Below are 21,343 nucleotides of genomic sequence, written 5' to 3'. Positions count from 1 at the left end.
CAGTGGGATGCCAGAGTGCAAATACTGAATAAGATTGTTTGTAAACAAGCTTCTTATTATTATTTCTTTATTGCTATCAACTCCAACAACTCAAAGCTTATCTTTTTAATTTGCCAGTGTTATTTCATTGTACCCATCTCTTCATCTTAAAACACATTAGAGTATTTCTTGTTATTTTGACTTTTGTATTTCCTTATTGTCCCTTCACTAGAGCTATATACTGAAAAGTGAATAGCAGATAGCAGTGTCTGTACTAAAGACAAACATTAACAGTGTCACGAACAGTGACTGCAGCTGTCATTATATTTTGGTTAACTTACAGCATTCCACTTTCAGTCATACAAAAAAAAAAAAAAAAAAAAAAAATTCTTTCCTTTATAAAGCCTGGGTTTCTTGGAAAAACTTCAGACTACTGAACTACAGCGGACTTACTAGTCCACTAGTCCACTTGTAGTGTATTTGGTCTTCAAAGGAACCATGCTAAATAAATCACACATGAACTTTTCCTACTTTTTGTTCCTGAAATAATTCTACATACAGCTTAAATTTTCAATCCTCTAATCTTTTTGCCATGTTCTTAAGCTGTGGACTGTTAAACAACTCCTGTATCTCCCTAGAGATGCAAATCCCTAGCTCCAGTACAAGTGAGGTTTGTAAATTCTTGAGGGTGGAATGTTCTACACAAATGGGAAATAGCATCATTACTTAGCACTGTGGGAAGCATTTCAAAAGCTGAAACACCCTTGCCTTCCAAAACAGGAAAGTTTTTAAAGAAGTGTCCTCATAATCCTCCTTTGCAAATACTGACAAACATTTGATCCACTGAAGTTCAGTTATTCAAAGCCATGCTCGCCTCAGCTGAGCCCCACTTACAGATATTGGGGATTCCTGCTCAACCTATAAATATTCATGTCAAAACCATCAATATAATTTCCTTCCAAGCAAATCAATAAATATAATTTGGACATTTTGAACTCAGTAAGTATTTTATTTGTTAGCTAAAACCACAGAGATTATTCCAAATTTTCTCCAGCCCCTCTGTTTAACCACTCTATGTTGCAATGGTTGGCCTACAACACTCCTATTTTTAGCTTTAATGGAACAGTCTTAAATTGCTTATTTTCTGTTTACTAAAGGCATTGAGCATGTAACCATGGAAACTGTGGCAAGTGCCACAGTTTAACTGTTTTATTAAAGGGATGGGAGTTACAGCTGCAAAACTTGAAAGGCCAGCATGTCAATTTTATACATAATTCAAACTGCCATATATACCACATTATAGCAAGTACTACATTAAATATTAGAAGCCAGTTTCTGGTCTTGGTTGTAATGATATAAATTTGTCTCTCTCCTCAATAGAAACAAATAAAAAAAAATCTTGTGCAATCTAGATCTAGATCTGTTTTAGTCAAATTGCACAGACTGTTACTTTTCAGTGACTACAGCCTTTGACTACCTAAATTGCAGATGATGTGCATTAAACCAGTCCCTATTTATCAAGGAAAGACCCCATCTCACAGTTGTGTCTGCATGAAGTTTTTAGCACATTACTGTAATGCTTATAGCAATCACATTATTTTTGAAACCACTGTGTTCTGTAACATTAATAGAATTAAATCAAAACTAATGACTTTGTCAGCTGAAACTTCTAAAACTATAGTGGAAGAATTAACACAAAGAACTCATTAAATCTATAATTAGGTTTTTAAACAAGAACGTCCTGAGAACTAGAGATATTGAAAGTTTACAGTCTCTATTGCTTTTAGTATAGGCTGAGTATGCTCCATACCTGTGGAAGCTAGGGTATTTTTAAATTCATACTTCAAATTGTATACAAAACTTGAGTCAAACACTTCTGAAAATTATTGAAAATTATTAGCACAGTCTAGAAGACTTTTGTGATGGAATATAAAACAAATAAATATATTTTTAACACAAAACTAAACATTTTCCTAAAGGCCCCAAAAGACTAAGAGCTAAAATAAGAATAGTGATATATTTACATCCATAAATACTTAATGTATGACTAATCCTGTGTAATAGAACCAAATGCTTGAAGAATGTTCGACATTTAGAAGAATCGGGTTCTGCTTTCTTCTCAAAAACTGTGGTTGGACCAGTGTTCACATTCTACTTTTGGTGCTAAATGTCTCCAGATTACAAGTCCATCTATACTGGCACTTCCAGTGAACAAAAACCAAAAAGTAAAATTGTCATTTTAAAGGAGACACCTTTTGGTAAAGGTAAGACTCCAATCAATTATGAACAGTGGTATTTCTTTCTATGAAAACATTACTGCTTAAATTAAATAATATGTTTTATGCTCAGTTATTGAATTCAAAGAAATGCTCTCCACTGTCTGTTGGCATAACTAGACTTACTGAAGTGAAAAAAAGTAATTTTCCTTTCATTTATATATTTCTTTCTTTCTTTCTTTCTCTTTTAATCCATCTGCAGGATCTACCTTCATTTGCAACACCCACATAATTCCAGTGAAAAATCAAGAGGGAGTAGCAATGATGTTTATTATTAATTTTGAGTATGTAACAGATGAAGAGAATGTGGCATCTCCTGAGAAGTGCAAGCCAATATTGCCATCTAAACTTGTAAATCGTAAGTTACTCAATGAAATTTCTTTTCTTACCTCTACTTTTATCTGGCAAAGTAATCAAGATGAGCAACAAGGTTAGCAAAGGATGCAATCCCATTGATTGGCTCAATAATCCGAAATAATAAGAAGCTAAATGTAGCAAACCTACTGCAAGATGTCGGTAAAAAATCTATCACATGTTTGGTAGTACTAACCGCATAGATCTTGTGAATAGTACTAGGACATATAAATTCATAAAAGCTAAAACTTTTCACAGAAGTGCATTACTCTTGACAAAAATTGATTATAAATGGAAAACTGAAAAAAAAAAAAATGTGCCATTGTGAAACCCCCAAATATTTCATCTTAGCCTACTCAAAATTGAATATTTCTATTTTATAAAAAATAATTGGTGGCACTTGATTAATAGTTAGTGTAATGTGATTAAATTAGACTAGAAAATATAAAAAGCAGTAACATAATTAAATATCCTAATTTTACCAAATTGAAGTATTTAGATTGACTTGAAGCATGGGGTGTGGAGGAGTGGATGTTCAGGAAATGCTTTTGCTTTCAATTCCACTCTGGAACATAAGGATTGTCAAATTTAGAAAACTCAACACAAGTGTCCACTTCTTATACAACTGCATTGTGTAGTTTTCTGTCCCACTGTCTGCAGAACATGTGCTCTTTTGCTGACCTTCACTGTGTGCAGCAACAGCACACGATCCTTCTGCTTTGCATCACTACTCATATAATCTACTCGTACTAAAAGATTTCCCAGAACACATTGCATTTGTACAAACTCTTACTAAAGCACAGCATGCCCTAACAGGGAGCACTAACACTTGGAAAATATCTTTCCACAGAGAGATAATCTTTAACATTAGTACAATCAAGGAACATGAATATTCCAATTCTTAAATCAACACTTCCGTTTTCTCTAGTTAGGAAATAGAGACTGGTACAATTCTCACTTGTGAGAAGCAAGGAGAGAAATTTTGTGGTACAAACATTACACAGTGCCTGAAGTGTCCGTGGAACCCTAAAATGATGGGGTGTCTAAGAATGTGGCAAAGAAAATTTCCATTACTGGAAACTTGCAGTCTAAATATTATTATTATTATTCACCAAATATCACATTTTTTTGAAAAGTCATTGTAAATAGCCTTTACAATACATTTAAAATCTTGTGTCTTTATGCTTCCTTTTTTCATTCTGTTTTGCATTGGGATTGGGGTTTCTTAACAACCAGCACAGGAGTTTTTTGTTGGGATATTTTTGAGATACCAAGAAAACATTTTTTTCATCTTGTGATACAGTTAAAATTCCATTAAGGAGTATCAGGAAAAATAAAAAAATTGCATCAGAAAAAATTTATAATAAATACATCAGGTAAAACCTACCCATATTCTGGCATTATTTTAGTATACCATGGTTTTGTGAGTTTGAAACATCTTACTTCTTCCAACTGAAAAGCAATTTTATAACATATATAAAATTATTCAGCTTGTCCATGCTTACTGTGGTTTTATGGACAAAATAGAAGGTAAAATACCAATTGGAGAGAAAAAACAGAGCTTCATATCTTGAAAAAGAACATTTTGTTCTGGTATCTGCAAAAGGAGGCAAAGAAAGGTGACTTGAACCATTTTCCTGCTAGGGGGTACAGCCAGATGCCAGAAACTGGCAGAAACTCGAGCAGGCACATGGCTGCTCCATCTTCTAGCAAGTTGCTCATGGTTTCAGAGCAGACTGTTATTTGGGCTGGATGGGATGGATGATGATACAAAATATGCTACATAGTCAAAAATTCTTCTTGGCAAGAAAGAGGCCAAGCTACACAAAACATCCGGAAATAACTGCATGATATTGTGTAGAGTTCAATGGTGGCTTTAAATGAAAACAGATAAAAGCTTTGAAATATAGAAAAGGCAGAGATTGACCCAATAAGCTAGAAAAGAAGTCAAAAAAGGTGGATTGTTTACCAGTAAAAACATCTTTTTTGAAGTCATATTCCCAGCATAAGAAAGGTACACAGCAGACTCCTGGGAGACAGTTTTTCAACATCATACTCTAGCACAGGTAGATCAGGTGATCTCTTTTCCCTGGATCATACACAAGACAGACAGTAACAGCTACTGGTTCAGGAAAAAAAAAAAAAAAGTAAAAAAATCCCTTTGAATGCAGCAACAAATTTAGACAGTAAAAATAAATAGGTAACCAGATACATAACAAGTGCAATACATCTCTGACAAATAACCTAATTTAATAGCTAATGACAAAAGACAAAATATTTCAGATTACATTAACCTCTACTACCCAGAAGCGTACAGATCATGAGAGATTTCTTTCCAGAGCTCCTTAGATTGAGTTTTCTCATATTAGAATGCCTTTTCAACATGAGAGGAAAAAAAAAAAAAAAAAAAAAAAAAAAAGACAGGCTGCAGGAGAGAAGTAAAAGTTATTAGGAAGCAAACAGATGGCAGCTATTTTCCTGACCCTAGCAAACAAGATAACTTTTCTTACTCTCAACCATCCTTTAATGGATTTATCAAGAGTTGATCAAATTTATCGAGTATATCCTTGAAAAGCCTTTCTTTTTTTCTAAGAGAATGTATTCTGCAAGCTGCAGCCCACAGTTTTGAATACCACCACTTACTATAGGGATCTTCATGACAGAAATTGCCACTGAAGTGCGCTCAGTTGGTTACAGTGAAGAGCTAATGACATCGAGGTTGTGGATGGTTGTTGATCCCTGTATGGGTCATTCACTTAAGAGTTGGACTCAATGATCCTTCTGTTTCAAAATATTCTGTGATTCTGTAAAGTCTAATGCAATGTAATAAAAAAGCATTTCATGCCATGAAGAAAAGAGGGATTTCAATTTGTTGAAGGGCTGAGGGCCCTCTGAAGAAATTAAGACCTATGGAAGTCAAGTAATATTTTTTAGGTTTAGCTCAATGACTAGCATTTAGCTCTGGATAGGCAAATATTTAAAAACTTATCAGCTGAATACTGACAGATATTTTCAACAGTGTTTGTAAGCTCTCTAATGCAAGGATTCTGTCTTTCGTTATGTGCCAGGATGATGCCTGACACAGGTTCTGATTCAGCGCTGACAGATGACGATAATAATAGATTATTAAAAAGAAAAGGTATGTTTCAGGAGCTTGATGAGCACATTTGAGTATAAATAGAATTCTCTCTAGTCTGGTGCTCAAGAGTTCCTATCGTATATAGAACAAATGTCTGAATAGGCAGTAGTGTGAAAAATGAAGATAGTGGGTTTACAATAGCAGTGTAAAAGTCCTTTCAGTTGATCCTTTTCTTCCCCTAATTTTTTCTGGCAAGAATCTATCACAAGTTCTCACTGGCAGCTGGAACACTTTTTGTATAACCAGAGAAATTTTGGGAGAGCCTAGCATGCACTAATCCTGTAAATAAATCACAGCCAACAGATTTTTCCCTCTCTTCTGTTTCATTGGTCTTTTATTTTGTCACCAGTTCCCTAGTAAAACTAAGGAACCCTTTTTTCATATATAACTCTTCTTTTTTGAGGAAAAAAGGGTATAGCCCAAAACTTTTGCCATATCTTTTAATTTAAACTTCTAATCAAACCTATTTAATGCTACCCTTGTTCCATCTTTGTATTCAGAGACATGCAGAAATTTCTTCTGTATGTACTTAGCCCACAACTAGGAAACATCCTCTTCTCCAGTAAGAATATTATTTGTACAATGTGCACTTAAAACAAGACTCAGAGAAACTGGTCTCCACTATAGATGCCCCTTCACCATTCAATCTTTATAAGCTTTGTCTCATTTTCATATATGAGAATTCTACTCATTCTTACTTCAATTCTTTTCTAGTAAGTCTGCTCGGCTTTTGTGTTGCCATTTTTTAGATCATGTAAATGTTTTAGAATCCCATAGAAATTAACATCTATGCCCAAAGATAAAAACATATAATAATTTTATGAGGTAGGGACCTCATTTTACATGTGAAACACTTGAAGACATAAATACCTGCTTTGTAAATGACACAATATTTGTATAGTGTATTGAAGTCTTAAGACTGATAGTTTTGAGCTACATAAGCCCTAAAAATGGATTTTACTGATCTCTAACAGTTTCTATGGACTGTTCTCTCTTACACCTTCTAAGACATTTGCTTGATTGTCACTATAATGATAAAAAATTATTCCCAAAAATGTAGTTCATAAATTTTCATGAATCTAACCATTTGCAAAGCTATATAAAATTTTGAACTCCAACTGAAATAATGCATAAATAATGTATATTTAGCCAGATACTCGTGGTAAAAGAGAACTCCTTCTTAGACTCATTGTAAAAAAGAACACAGAGCTTTGAGTAGATTTTTTACAATAACTAAATTAAAAACAGATGTGATTTTATACCACTTTAGCAAAAAATTTCTTTGAACACTAGCAAATTATTATTTAAATTTATCTAATAGTAACCTTAGTTAACAAAAATAGATATGAATTCCCATTCACAGTGTTGTACAAACTTCAATGAATTCATTAAAATCCTTATTATGAAGTGTTAAGCTATAACTTCTGGGTGTAAAAATTCCTTGAGGAAAGGGACCCTTAGTGTCAAATTTTACTCCCAAATCTCTCAAACATTCCACTGTGGTGTGTTCATCCACTCCATTATTTTATGAGTTTTTACAGTTTTTACAGTTTTATGAGCAATTTACAGAAGTAGTAGCATAAAATACTATTTGCTCATGGCACCTGATTCTATTCCTCAAAGCTGTGAAATACTTCTTGTCTGTAAAACTAGTGACTACAAGATATCAAAATCAATCATGACATAGATTGAACTGAGAAAATCAACAGCCAATTCAAACTGAGAGAAGCCCATAGATTTGAGGACACTGACTTCAATATAAAGAATATGGCTAAAATTTTTCTACCCAAAAGAGACCATTTGTGGAATTACAAAGAAAAAAAACTTTCAGAAATTAATTCTGAGTTTCAGAAATTTATTCTGAGTCTTCATTTTCTGCCCCACCTGGAGCATTCTACCTTTTTACCAACCTATAAGTGCTTTTCCTAACATTTAATCCAGTCCTGTCTAGATCACAACTTCTATTAATCTGTAGGCTAAAATCGCTAGTCAGATGAGGTAATTTTGTCACAAGTTTTATTCCTTTGATTTCAAAACAGTTTGACAAGCTAGAAGGACTAACCTGTAAGCTAAATATTTGTTCCTAATTTATTACCTAATGGGAGAAAGCCCAAAAAGTTATTTGATTAAAAATGTAATTGCAATCTGTCAAAGAGAGATATTTCAGGATTGTCTTCTCATATTATAATTTCAAAATCTATAAGCCTAAGACAAACTGGAATAATTTCTTGTGTTTCTTTCTGTAAAGGAAATGAGAGGTTCTCTTATGCATCCAATAAACGGATAATAACCTTCTTTGGATAAGGTTCAAAGAAAATGAAACGGCTAATAGTATTCTTAAAACAGCCAAAACTATAATCAGAAAACCTTTGAAGCAACTTCTTCAAGGTCCTTGCTCTTCAGCAAGTTTTCCTCTTTCCTGGCCCTAGCAATAGAGTTACATCTGAGAAGAAGAGAACAGTCCATACACTGATGCTGTAAAAAAGCACAAGTGCAATTTAAATCCGGCCTTTCCTTCCAGTCAAAGAGCTAGCTCAAAACTACAGAATTTGCTTTCCTCTGAGAAAAGCACTTTGCTATATAAGTAAGTACAGCAGTTTGGTGAAAGACAAGCATATATTTTTAGTCCTAGAAATATTAAGACTGCAATGTTGTCACGAAATAGTGCATATCGTTTGATGCATGCAATTTTGCCTCACAGAATATGGCATGTATAAGTAAGAGTAACCCTCTGACTTTGCCCAAAATGTAATGAGAAATTTGTCCAGGATCTTATTTTTAGCTGCACCACTGGAAGCAAATTCATCTTCAGTGAGGGCTTGTCAAGAAAAATTTTGTTTAGGAGAAAGGTTTCTATCTAGCACACCAGTAACACAGTTCTGAAAATACCAGTGTCAATTATGTGTATTTGTCTCCAAGGTAAATTGGAGTAAATATTAGGCAAACTGAAACAGTGTTGAACTCTTAGTAAAGGAATATGGTCAAACACCAATCACCAATACAAGACAAAGGAACCTCTGCTATTACCACCTTCAGTGCTCCACTAACACCTAACTGCCTAAATTAACAGAACAGCCACTGCAATAAATAATTTTTCTCAGTCTTCTTCTACAGATAGAGAAATATGAGTGGGGTAGCTCTACTTCTGTTTCCTCATGATGGCTGCTGTTGGGTCTCAGCTCAGAAAGGAAGCCTCCCTGGATTCCATGAACTGTACTTAGCTGTTTAAATTACAGCCTCACCCAGCTATAATCACAGAGATATTTTGATATATCTTGTACAAACATTCAGTAAGAAAAAGCAATCTCTGCTTAAAAAGACTGAAAATGAAAAAGAGGGAGAGACACAGCTTCTCTCAGCAGCTTTCTGTGGAGGCAACTTATGCATACCACACAGGTCTTCCAGTGATATGTTTTTATTACTTTTTAACAGGTCTCCTAGCTATCTGTTCCTTTCAGGACATTTAAAACAGGGGAGTTCTGTGAGGTAACTTGAAGGCTAGCATAATGATTTTCTGAAGTAATTCCACGTTATAATACATAGCCTCAGGAAAGTATAAAGGAAGTGAGTTTTACTTCATTCTCTGATGGAGGAAAGAGACACGTCTCTATTATTCATAATAAGAATTAGCACAGAGAACTTAACACATCTGTGTGCTTGCTAAATTGAATTATAAATTTTGACCTTGAAGAGGAAAAAAATCAAAACTATCAGGATATCTCAAGCTTACAGAAAAATGACTCTACTAGAAAACAGAAAAAATTTCCAATGTATTTGAGAAGATTTTAGATGGATGTTGTTTACGAAAAATACTGTTTCTAATTTATAGTCTTCAACATGAAAATACTTGCTTTAAGATAAGCAAACAAAATAAATCTATAGATAAAAATGAGGGAGTTGACCTCCACTGTGCCTTACTCCTCAAGCATAGTACCCTATCATTATGACTTGATCGTTTCAAGAACCCAGCCAAGTTGGGCATTTCAAAGACCGGAGAGCAACTGGCAAGGACATGTAGTCTGGAGAGTTCTTGCCATGAAGACATGAAATAAGTGAGGCCTATCAGGAATATGAAGCCAAGCTCATATTCTAAACAAGTGTCAGTGAACAAAGTCTGTTCTTTGGATGGAAAGTATGAATTCAACTTTTTAGGAAGTTTCATCCAAATAAAATTGTCATTGTCTAGCAAAAATTTTATCACCAATTAGAAGTTCCATTTCATGAGAAATAGCATGTTAGTCTGTGTACATCTACTTTTGTTTTCTGTCTGGAACCTTAGCCAGCTTTAAAACTTGGTAATTGGAAACATATATTGATCTATGCAAAAAAACTTAGTAATTATCAAAAATTTCTTAATTGAATAATTCTTAAATTTTCCAAATAAAAAGTCAATGTACTTTCAGAACAATTCTTCTGCATATTACATATATTGTACATGAATTTAAGCTACCTGAATTAGCTTCTAAAATGTGTGAAAATTTGATATTCTTCCTTCTTTTCTTAATAGTCTGCTTATTTTTGGAATCTGTTTAAAGCAAAAGCTTTTTGTAAATTTAGTTTAATTGTATTTCAGATGGTAACAACTTTTCAAGTGGCTCTTCTTCAGGTAAACCTATCTTCTAAAATTCTATCTACAAAAGTCCTTTTATTGTGTTGTTCTGGCTATATTATCTCAAGATCTTATTACATTTTATATATTTCTAAAAGAGTTCAAGTCATAATATGGCTCTTGCTCTCACTGAATGAATATTTATTTCTGTAAAGCTATAGATATAACAGGTTTACTATTAAATTTAATATAATTATATGATATATAAAATCCAAATTTAATGATACTTATTATCTCATTATTACTGAAAGTTGCTGCATACAGAGCATAAAAAAACTTCAATCAATATATGAGACAAAACACATTGCAGAAATTGATAGTGGTATACAAATCCAGTGTTAAAACATAGAAAAACCTCTTCAGGCTTCCTGTCTCAGAAAAAACCAGTATTTTTTATCCTATGAAGCCTAAGGCAGACAAGGCGATGAAGGGTTGAGAACTTCTTGAGAGCTTGATTTAATAGATGGAATAAATTCTTTTTTCCAGCTGCCAAAAAACCGACACAGTCTCACCAGCACAGCTAAATATTGTTTTAGGTAACAAATAATTTAGATAAAATATTTTCTGCACAGCTTGCTATTTTATTTCATTGCAGTTATTTACTTTTTTCCTTCTTTAATACTTTAATCATATTTAAGATACAAAAATGCAAGGAGGAAAATCTCTTTCGGAAAGGACAAAAAATCTTTTCTTCATACGGCTTTTTGCAAAAACACTTCCAGCTCCTGTAATTCTAATGAATAAGATAAAATAAAATTAAATTTCTATCAACGAGTGGAAGAAAAACAGGTAAATGTGCCAATTCATATTAACATTCAAGGGCATAAACATTGTGTCTTTTGAGGGAGACCCTATTAACACTGTTAATCACACACAGCAGAGCCCCACAAGCAGTCAGACACATAATTCCTTTCATATTCTAAGAGTCCTATGTGCAGATATCAAAATTAAATCTTTCTCACTTACAACAGAACATAAAGAAGATTGCTGGTTTCTTACACTGGTAGGAGACACATGCAACCTTAAATTTTAGAGAAAATTAAAAGAAGTGCCAAAATTAAAGAAGACCATACCAGAGGATTTAAAAAGTGTATTCAGTGTCTGTGAATTATGAGCTCTAGGTTCTAATGTTAAGAATTGCATATGCCTTGCTTTTTCCTCCTGAAAATAAATTAGGGTTATTTATGAGCAGAGCAAGAAAATTATCCACTCAAGTATGCTTCAATACATTTTGGGGAAAAGAACTGAAAAAACCATAATTGTCTCTCTGTAATTCTTTGTCCCAAGGCCTTCTGTGCCCAGACAGAAAATCAGGCAACATCACATGCCTCAGTGTTTGCATAGAGTACATTCAAGCATTTGCTGCTATTTTAGACTGTCACTGTTTAGGGATTCCATTTCTCAAAAGCAATTGTTTCCTTTAGTCTGTTGCATGAGTTGCTAGATGGTACTTCCAAGCCTTCGAGCAGCAATTCGTATATCTGTCTGTATTTTTGACAGCCTAAGTCCTGGAATTCTGTGACAGCAGACATTCAATTATGAGCAAATATTTCAGCAAAGGTCTGACTTGTGCTACTTTTGTGAAAGTAATTTTGCTTATTCTTTGGGGAAGGTTCAGAAAAAAGGTATTATGGAATTAGCCCATGCTCTGGAGGACAGTCTGTCATGATTGACCTGTCCTACCTGTCCTTGTCAAGGAAATCTGTTTACAGCAGGGTGGTCGTTGTGGATATGTATGTTCTATTCTTTAATCTCATATATTGAAAAAGTAACATATGTTTCATATTATAGCCAGACCAATCATTCACCATTGTAAAACTATCCAAGACTTGTTTTTCTTCAACACCCTACCACAGTTATCAAGTTGTACAGGAACATGAGCAGCTCACTTTGGCTCAGCTCTCAGCCTAGGAGAAGTGGTTCATCACACCAGGAAACATTTCTGACAGTTTCCACACCTCACTTAGACAACCTTCTGCAAACTGTGTGCATTTGGGCTCCTTTGATTTGATTTTGGAAAGTCTGAATCTAAAGAAGGTTGAGACAAATAGACTAAATCTAGCTGCCAGCTAGGGAGCCTGAGACCAGATAGTATATTTCATTTTGCTTTTTTGGGGTTTGGTTAACAGTTTACATCAGCATGAAAATAACAGTACTACTGGTGGTGCTACAAAAACTGGCTGAGCAATTCTTTGAGGAGTCATCACTACTTTTCAGCTGCTGTCTCTTAGGATTACCCTTCTGCGGTGCTTGGGATAGCTAAGAGATCACTAAAGTTGTAGAGAAAGTAAAACTCTCTCAGTTGCAGGCATTTCTCTGACTTAGACACTGTGTCTTGTATGTAAATATGCATTTTCATCACTAGGAATTTGGAGAATACCTTCACTGCATCAAGGCAACATTCAGGCCAAATATAATTTCCCTTCCTTTCTATGAAATATTTGCACAGAACAGACACAAGAACCACTAGCCATGAGAGTGTATTGGGTTACAAAAGAAATTATATTCTGAAAAGATATTTTTCAGATATTTTTGCTGGAATACCCAATTTTGTATTGATGAGGCAGAAAATTTACAACCATGATTGTAGCTGTTGATAAGGTTTTGGGGAACTAATTTTCATTCTTCCTTTTTTTTTTTTTTTTTTTTTTTTTTTCCCCTGAAACAAAATTCCAGATGGTTGTATTTAGTGTTGAAGAATAGCAATTTCCTATTACTATTAGTACTTCTTATTGCAATACTTCTGGAAAAACAAAGATACTCATTTTTCTTGTCAGGATAGGATTTTTCCCTGCATTTTTTTTCCCCAAAACTATTAATCAAAACATTTTCTTCCCATGAATTCTAAGTCCTCTTCTTTGACCTCCCAAAACATGAGATAGAATTTAAAAAGGCTTCCAGAACACAAGAAAAGTAGTTTTGACACTTTGGAGACAATTCTATCTGCAAACAGTTTAGAAGAGTCCTATATCATCGACAGTGATATTTTTGGACTGAGTTCTACTATTTAGAAATTTTAACAGCTGAGATAGCACAGAGAATAAGTGCAACCAACAGATTAACTCATTTGCAAATTACTTATTCAGTAAAGCAAGGTCTGAAAGGAGGAGGTGGAATTTAAGTCTAGAATTGTGACTCAGATTCAACTGCTTTCCTCAATTGCTCTTAGGAAGACGCAATCATACAAATCTCTGAGTCAGCAATAAGAGGAATTTGGCAATCTAGTCTTTAAAAAAGCATAAGGATTTTAATGTAACATTATCTCTGGGTTCATGGGAATAGCTGGTTGCATCTGAAATGTGTTTTAGTATTGCAAGCCACGATCCATCTGCTCTGACATCATACTTACACAAAGCAGGGGTTGTCCATTACCAAACAAAGTTTCACCCCATATGCAGGATGCCCAGAAAGCTTCCACTGGCACTTTTAGTCTACACTGAGACAGCAGCCCTGAGGCCTAAATGAGTTTTCCATCATGACAAATTGCGTTATTACACTTCCTTGCTCAGCTCAGCTCAGTAAACTACGCAAATTCTGAATGGGCCCCCTGATAACTTTAGCTACAGGAGAGAAATGAATGGCCAACATACCATGTAGCTCATTACTTGTTCACTGAAGAATTGCAATACTCCTTCTCTTAAGAATATTCAAATTAAAAAGCAGGAAGTATGGTTTGAGGCTATTTATTACAGTGTATAGAAGAAAAGCAAAAAGCTGCTCATCTAAGTTTTCTATTTCATGCCCAAAAGTCTCAGCAAGAAGCAAAATTCTCACTGAGTATTCTTTCCAGCTGAGCTGCAGTTAGACAGCTAAATCAGTAATGCATTATAACGTGGTCATATTAAAGTGGTGAGGCAGAAAAGACCATCTGCAGCACCATGAATACGACTAAAATAGAGTGCCAACAAAAAGCCTTGAACAGTGTCTAATGCCAGAAATCCTTATGAATGGTGTTTTTAAGAATTACAGTCCAATTGATAAAAAAGAGAATTATAGTATTAGTTTCACTTTGGATGCAATAAGCTTTTTAAATTGATTTATAAGCTGCTTTACAGCTTAATTCTCTCTGCATTTAAAAATATTAATTTTTTTTTTACGTTCTTCACTAATTTCAACCATGAGCAGTTGTAGTGTTCAAGCATGCTTAGTAAGAAATAGACACACTCCCAAGAAGTTAGAAGAAATAAACACACTCCCAAGGTGCACTCTGCTGAATATCACTGTGTACACTGAAAATTGACACCTTTAACAGCTGTTTTAAAGGTACATGACTGGTTTATGTAACAGAGATTTCTGTCTCTTATATTGTTTTGTGTATATGCTTACAGTGATCAATTCAATGCTAAATATTTGGAATTCAACAAAATGTTTCAAAAATTGTCAAGGACAAAAAAGTTACATGGATTTATATTTTAAAGTAAGGGCAAAAAAGTGGAAATAAATCACCAGATTTTTAAACATTTGGATCTTATCAATAGTCTCACAGGTTCTTTATTTTATAGTAGAGTTTTAATTACTTGGATAAAAAAGGCGCCAAAATGAGGTGAGAATGTTTGCAATATGTCAAAAACTTACTCAGACTATTACATGAGATTCAAAGACTTATGCAAGAAAGCTGAGTGGTCAAGTGATAAAATAGCAAAGAAAATTTTTTGCAGACACAATATTAGAGACTATATTATCTATTATCAAACAAAAAATTTTCTCAGCTGTTGTAAAAAATATCTTAACACAGTCAGAAAAATAATTCAAAACTGCAATTGGTAATTGTAAGGAAGCAAATTAAGGTCAAAGCAAAAAGCCATTATGTCACTGCATTGATCCCTGAGTCTGGGAATAGCTCAGGCCAGTGTCAAAAAGGATTACATTAAAAATAAAAAGTAACTGAGAAGAGTGAGAAGGATGTTCAGAGGTACACAATGCAGTCACACAAGCATTCTTCAGCTTGCAGAACAGTTATACAAAGAGCAATTCAGCAGATGTATGAAAAACTGTGCATAACCATATAGAGACTGTATTGAGACTATAAAAAGGGAGTAATTATTAGCAATTTTTTATATGAACTAGAACCCTCCCCAAGGCAACAGGTGTATAGCAAGTAAGGGGAAGTATTTTTCACAAACATGCTAAAATTCTTTCCTATAGAATGCTTTGCAGATCAAACTACAACCCTTTTAAAAAACCACTGAGACAATTTCATAGAAGAAAGGTACACCAAACATTCAGTTTGTAGTTTGAACAAACAATTTCTAGCTCAGGAAGTTTCTGAATTTCAGATAGCTAGAACTGAGTAATTTACTGAGAGAAGTAACACAATGTAGTGACTCTTAATCTCCCCCACATATCCACCACTGGGAAGTATCAAGGTGTTTTAGATGGACCTTTAGGGTCACCTAGTACAGCAGCTTTAGCTCTTAAGCAAGTTATCCTGAGCAGGGCACTCTCACCTTCATTCATTTAGAATTCAAAATACAGCTCCATATTCAACACTAGATATATAAGATGTTCATTTTAAATCATTAAATGATTAAGCTGGATCATCTATTACTCTCCAATTACTGTCCGCCATAGGCATAAAAGAAAGACTCAATAGATTTCAGTGGTAAACATTAATAAATATTAGGTAGCTACAAATGCTGGCAATTTAAACTGACTGAGGAAAAAAAAAATCTTATCCCAAACAGAACTTCTTATCCCAGCAAGAGACAATAGGAATATACTTTGAAATATTCTCCAAGAAATCATTTCACTGTTGATTCACTGTTTAAAACACTTACGTAGCAAAACAATGAGATACAAGAAGTTATTTAATAAGTCCAACTGTTTATACAATGACAACTGATAAAATTTCAGTTATTTAAATTATTTTCTTTTGTAAAACTTTCTTTAGTATTGCTTTTTCTAAACTTTTTAATATGTTTTCTTTACATCTGAAGTCCCCGAGCCTCCATCTGAGAGTTGTATTACACAAAACCTTACAATATTTGTTATTTAGGTTTGGTTTTTTTAGAAGGGTATTCTGTAAATTTTGCAGTTCTTCCTCTATCGTTTCCTTCTATGCACCATGTTATGCTCTTTGTCTCAACTACTGGTATTTCTTACCATTGCAAAGTGCTAGTTTTCCACACACTCAGGATAGTCCCCCCTGCCATTCAACACACCAAGCCCAATTCAGCCCATCCCATGCGAACGTACATAATAATTGCTTTGTATAGGTGCAACTGAGGCTTGAGAGGTGTGTCACGCTTTTTTCTTCACTTTGCTCCTTTATTTTTTATTTTTAAACTCATTAAAATTGTTTCATCTAATCATCACGTGAGCATTGGAGATGATTGCAGCAAAATGGATGTACAGCTTATTTCTCTATTCCAAGAAATTAGCACTGGTGTCTTCCTGTTTAATCTGTAGCCAATAAATGTATATATCAGTAGTATATTTATAAGCACATGGAGTTCCACTAATAATAGAATCCACAAATATCTGTTTCAGAATAACAACTGTCAAGCAAAGTAGTTAGACATGTTCTGGCAGTCTTTTATAGATACATATATTTTTAATTTAGAAAGGACAATGTGAACTTAATAGCTTTTAAAATAGGCTGTAGAATTAAGGCTGCTATTCTCATTGTAAGTGAAAAAAAGCTGATTTTAGTGATCAGACGCTAAAGTATAATATTTTCTTCTGTTTCTGTGTATTTACATGTAGGCAGACTTTTTGGGTTCCGGCTACCTGGATTGAGACTTCTAACATACAGAAAGCAGTCCTTACCCCAGGAAGACCCCGATGCAGTCATAATCGATTCATCTAAGCACAGCGATGACTCAGTGGCAATGAAGCACTTTAAATCACCTACAAAAGAAAGCTGTAGTCCTTCAGAAGTGGATGATACAAAAGCACTGATTCAACACAGTAAATGTTCACCTTTGGTTAATATATCCGGACCTCTTGACCACTCATCACCTAAGCAGCAGTGGGACAGACTTTACCCGGACATGATACAGACAAGCAATCCACTAACCCATTCCAGATCAAAGGAAAGTATTTGTAGTATACGGAGAGCCTCTTCAGTACATGACATAGAAGGCTTTAATGTCCATCCCAAGAACATTTTTAGGGACCGTCATGCAAGTGAAGGTATGGTAGAAAGTCAATCACTGTTCTTTGATACACTAAAAAAGGATTTTTTTCAATATTTCATAGTAATAATCATTACTTTGTAAACAAATTTAAATATAATCAGCAAAATATAATGACTCAAAATTGCGTTGAAAACATTAAGGACCCAAATATGCCAGGCTTATGTACACTAAATATTGTTTTTCATTTCCAAGGAGATTAATGGAATCATGGCGTTGATCTTCTCTATAGGCATCCAGCAAATATTGGGGACAGTTTTTTGGGGGGGGAGGGGCAGGAAATCAGGTGATCAAATTATAATTGCATGTACCATTCTCTCCCATACTTACATATATTAGATTGACTGTATGAAATCTTACTTCAGAGACTGATAAGGTTATTTCTCTAAAATCTGTGGTGTGCAGATTGTACATTCACTGATCCAACACTGAGAGCTTCTTTTTCTCTCATGCTGAAGAAAATATTCTCAGCAACTCTGTTGGCATGCTTTGTAATGAATAGTGAAATATTTAGTGAAATGGTGAAATGCTTAGTGTAAACTCCATTTAAGTGTGATTTTCTCCTTGGGCTAGTATATTCATACAACCAGCAAAAGTTACAAAGATGTTTCCTTTCTCCTCATTTTCATTATCTGTCCTAAACCCATGGAGTGTAGTCCATGATTTCTTTTCGTAGACAGAGAGTTTAAGAAACTTGGGAATGAGCTTAACAAACAGAGGTTTGAAAGCCCTGTGAATTGAGAAGTCCCTTTGAAAGCAGCTTTCAAAGAAAATTGTCACATATACAATGTTTTATTGATGGTCTAATGACTTGCATTACACACTTTTATGTTTAGGCAAGATGACAATGAATATCAAGGAATATTTTAATATCTAGAAAAAAATATTTCATGGAAGAATGTGCATAGGTTCTTAAATTAGCAGGAAAAAATAATTTTCATTTTCAATGATGGCTTGTTTATCTCGTATTCATTGACCACAAGTGTAAAATCCCATGAAGTTTTTCTGCTTTTTGGAAAGTCCACCTCAAGAACCCTTTTCTTCTACACATTTCCTAAACTATAAATCTGAATGTTCCTCTGACACCCAGTTTAACTGGTAGGATAGCAAAACTAATCATTCCTTCCAGTCACTCTTCCTCTATTAAATATAATGCATAAGTCCTTCTTTTTTCACTTCTGTTTCTTTTGGACCATGGGGGTTTTTTCAGTTCAAATGGACCTGAAAATTCAATTAAATCCATCCTAAACCATACCATTTTGTATAGTTCATGGTTACATTAAACTAAGATTTCAAAATCAGGAGGCAAAAATCTCCAAGGCTGAACTTTGGCATGTCCTTTGGACCTATTGCATAAGCTTTATGTTGGTTTAAACTTCTCCATGTATTTAAAGTCATCTTTCAAACAAAACACATTTAAAAATATCTAGTTTTCAATTTCTGTTTTCAGAAAATTTTTCATTATAGTGCTTCCCAAATGGTCATTCTTCATCCAGTTATATATCTATGAAAATGTGTAAAAATCAGTTTGAATATTAAGTGTCTTAGATTACAATGGTAGAAAGCTGATGCATAAATCACCACATAATTTAACACTTGTTGAATGGAGGAGCAAAATTTTCTATCTCCATCTTATGGAAAAACTTTTTTTCAAACATAAAGTACTAAGGAAAATAAATTTTACTATGAGGAATCAATAATCCAATTGAATTCCTAAGGCCTTTGATGTGATGTGATCATTTATAGTGTAAAGAAACAAAAAACTCACTCTGTTTTCACTCTGCATAAACTACAAAATAGTAGAGAAGCAGGCCCTAGGTTTATGTCATATATAGTCATTCTAGAAAAACTCAGCAGAAGACAAGATGGCTCTCAGAAAGGCATTAGAATTAGTAACCATCCTTCATGCCATCTGCTTACAATCATGTTAGAATTGGGCACCTTATGCTGAAAAGATGTTTAAATTCATCCAGCAAATCCTAAATGCCTAATCCAATTGTGAGCCATAAAACCCTATTATTTCTATAAAATTATCCGTGCAAGCAAGGCAACCAAGATTCTTCTTATATCATCTTCCCTGGGCTCACAGATTCTGAACAGGGAGAATGCAAAACCCCAAGTACAACAAGTAAAAGTAAACTACAGTCCCAAAGGGCTAAACTCTTACCAAAGGAAGCAGTTTAATACATTTTGCCATTCCATTTTTATTTTGAGTTTTCCCAAATCATTCAAAGTGCAAGTCAGGATTCAATTTTTCCTACCCTTGCCAGTTCAAATAATATTAATTGAATCAGTAAAGCAGAATTCTGAAAGAAGAGAATAACATTACTTAGCTTAACACTAGCTACAGTAATTTACCTGCAGTCAAATTTTAATGTAATGTAACTGAGAATAGAAGATATTTCGCGTGTTAATTTATGTAGCATTGTTGGCTATCACTTTAAAATTATCTTTGTTGTGCCCATTATATGCCAAAAAATATTACAGTAAAAATGACAGCTTAGGATTTTAAATTCATTTGAGTGTACCGGATCAAAATCCTTTCTAAACTTCCCTATATGACAGCAAAAGCAACAGAGCAGGAACTGTTTCTTACACTCACCACCCAAAATGCCGCCAAGCCAGCCTCATCTGAAACACCAGCAATCCAGACTTTGCAGGCAGGTACAAGTTCACAAAGGTTATTTAGAAATGCTATTTTCTTCAGAAAGTGGACTCAGCAAGATCACTGCAGCCTTCTGAAACAGCAGCAGGCTTCTGAGCCCCGCTCAACCTCATCTCCAGTCGTGCTACAGATGCCTGGCACAGGAAGGCATTGGGCTGGGAGGAGCTGAGCAGCCTTCCACAGCCCAGGCCCAGCTCCACGTGCCGTGCTCCTCGAGCTGAGGAAGCTGAGGAGAAGCAACGCGGCACAGGTGTGACAAGGGCCAGCGCCGCAGGCCGTGGCCTCTGTCCAGAGCAGGGCTGACCGCTCTCCACCGGCACAGGCTGCTGTGGGACAGCCAAATCACAAATACCTCAGCTTCAGAGGTGACCTGTCAGCCCAGCAAAACAAGATGAGTGTGTGTGTGAGCCCAAAGCACATTTGAGAGCTGGTAACCTGGTCACAGCAGATATTGGCACCAGGAGGAAGGCCCCATTCCCTGCCAGACCCACCTCACACCCCTCAGAGCCACAGCCAGGCGCAAAACAAGGGATCACATTACTAACACATGAACCAGCATGGCATCTACGTCTGCACCTGTGTGGTTTCTTTAAAATAGTGAGAACAGCAATAATAATATTCTCCCTGAAAAGGTTTGATCTCACAAGAAGATTCAGGGCCAGGGGTGCCTGTGAGGACAGAAAGCTTTGCCACTGTTTCCTTGTGGAAAGGCATCTGAGAGCTGAAGAAAGTTTAAGGTGTATCTTTCTCCAGCACTTACTCAGAAGGGAATTGCTTAGGTTGCTGCCATATTAAAAGCGTTTCCTCATGTGAGTCTAGGCAGATGTGGGGGGCCTGGGGGTCTCTGCTGAGCCTCCCATGCAGCCCCACACACCATTCAGCCACCCTGCACTTCTGCCTCAGTTTCTCTTAATTATGTGGGACTAGTTACTTCTTGGAACTTTTGTCCTTCAACCCACTGCCAGGCTTATGGAGAAAGAACTTTATCATGTTTCTGTTAAGGCAAGTTAGCTAAAGCCAGTTCTACTGCCTCATGATCTACTCCAAACACCTTTACACATTCTCTCAGTTGTCAGAGTGACTTCACCTAAAGTCTTCATATTACAGCCAGGCAGGTGCAAGAATATTTCAATTCAAACCATGAGCATTTTGAAGCCGTATTTTTTGCTTTTTCTGATGCAGATT

At 35.1% G+C, this 21,343-nt stretch overlaps 1 protein-coding gene across 4 annotated transcripts in view; it reads left to right on the top strand.

The window, feature by feature from the left end:
* The window catches only part of KCNH7 (potassium voltage-gated channel subfamily H member 7), a 207,657-nt gene that overhangs the window by 120,531 nt on the left and 65,783 nt on the right, over positions 1 to 21,343 (top strand). For all 4 annotated transcript variants that reach the window (XM_040069471.1, XM_040069470.1, XM_058421325.1 and 1 more), the window contains exons 3-4: positions 2,458 to 2,613; positions 17,063 to 17,491. In XM_040069471.1, coding sequence (XP_039925405.1) covers positions 2,458 to 2,613; positions 17,063 to 17,491 — 585 coding nt within the window. The remainder of the gene's footprint in view (positions 1 to 2,457; positions 2,614 to 17,062; positions 17,492 to 21,343) is intronic.

The sequence above is a fragment of the Hirundo rustica genome, chromosome 7 (assembly GCF_015227805.2).
Source record: "Hirundo rustica isolate bHirRus1 chromosome 7, bHirRus1.pri.v3, whole genome shotgun sequence".
NCBI classification, from domain to species: Eukaryota; Metazoa; Chordata; class Aves; order Passeriformes; family Hirundinidae; genus Hirundo; species Hirundo rustica.
The sequence above is the reverse complement of the archived record's forward strand: the minus strand, read 5'-3'. Positions and strand labels throughout refer to the sequence as shown.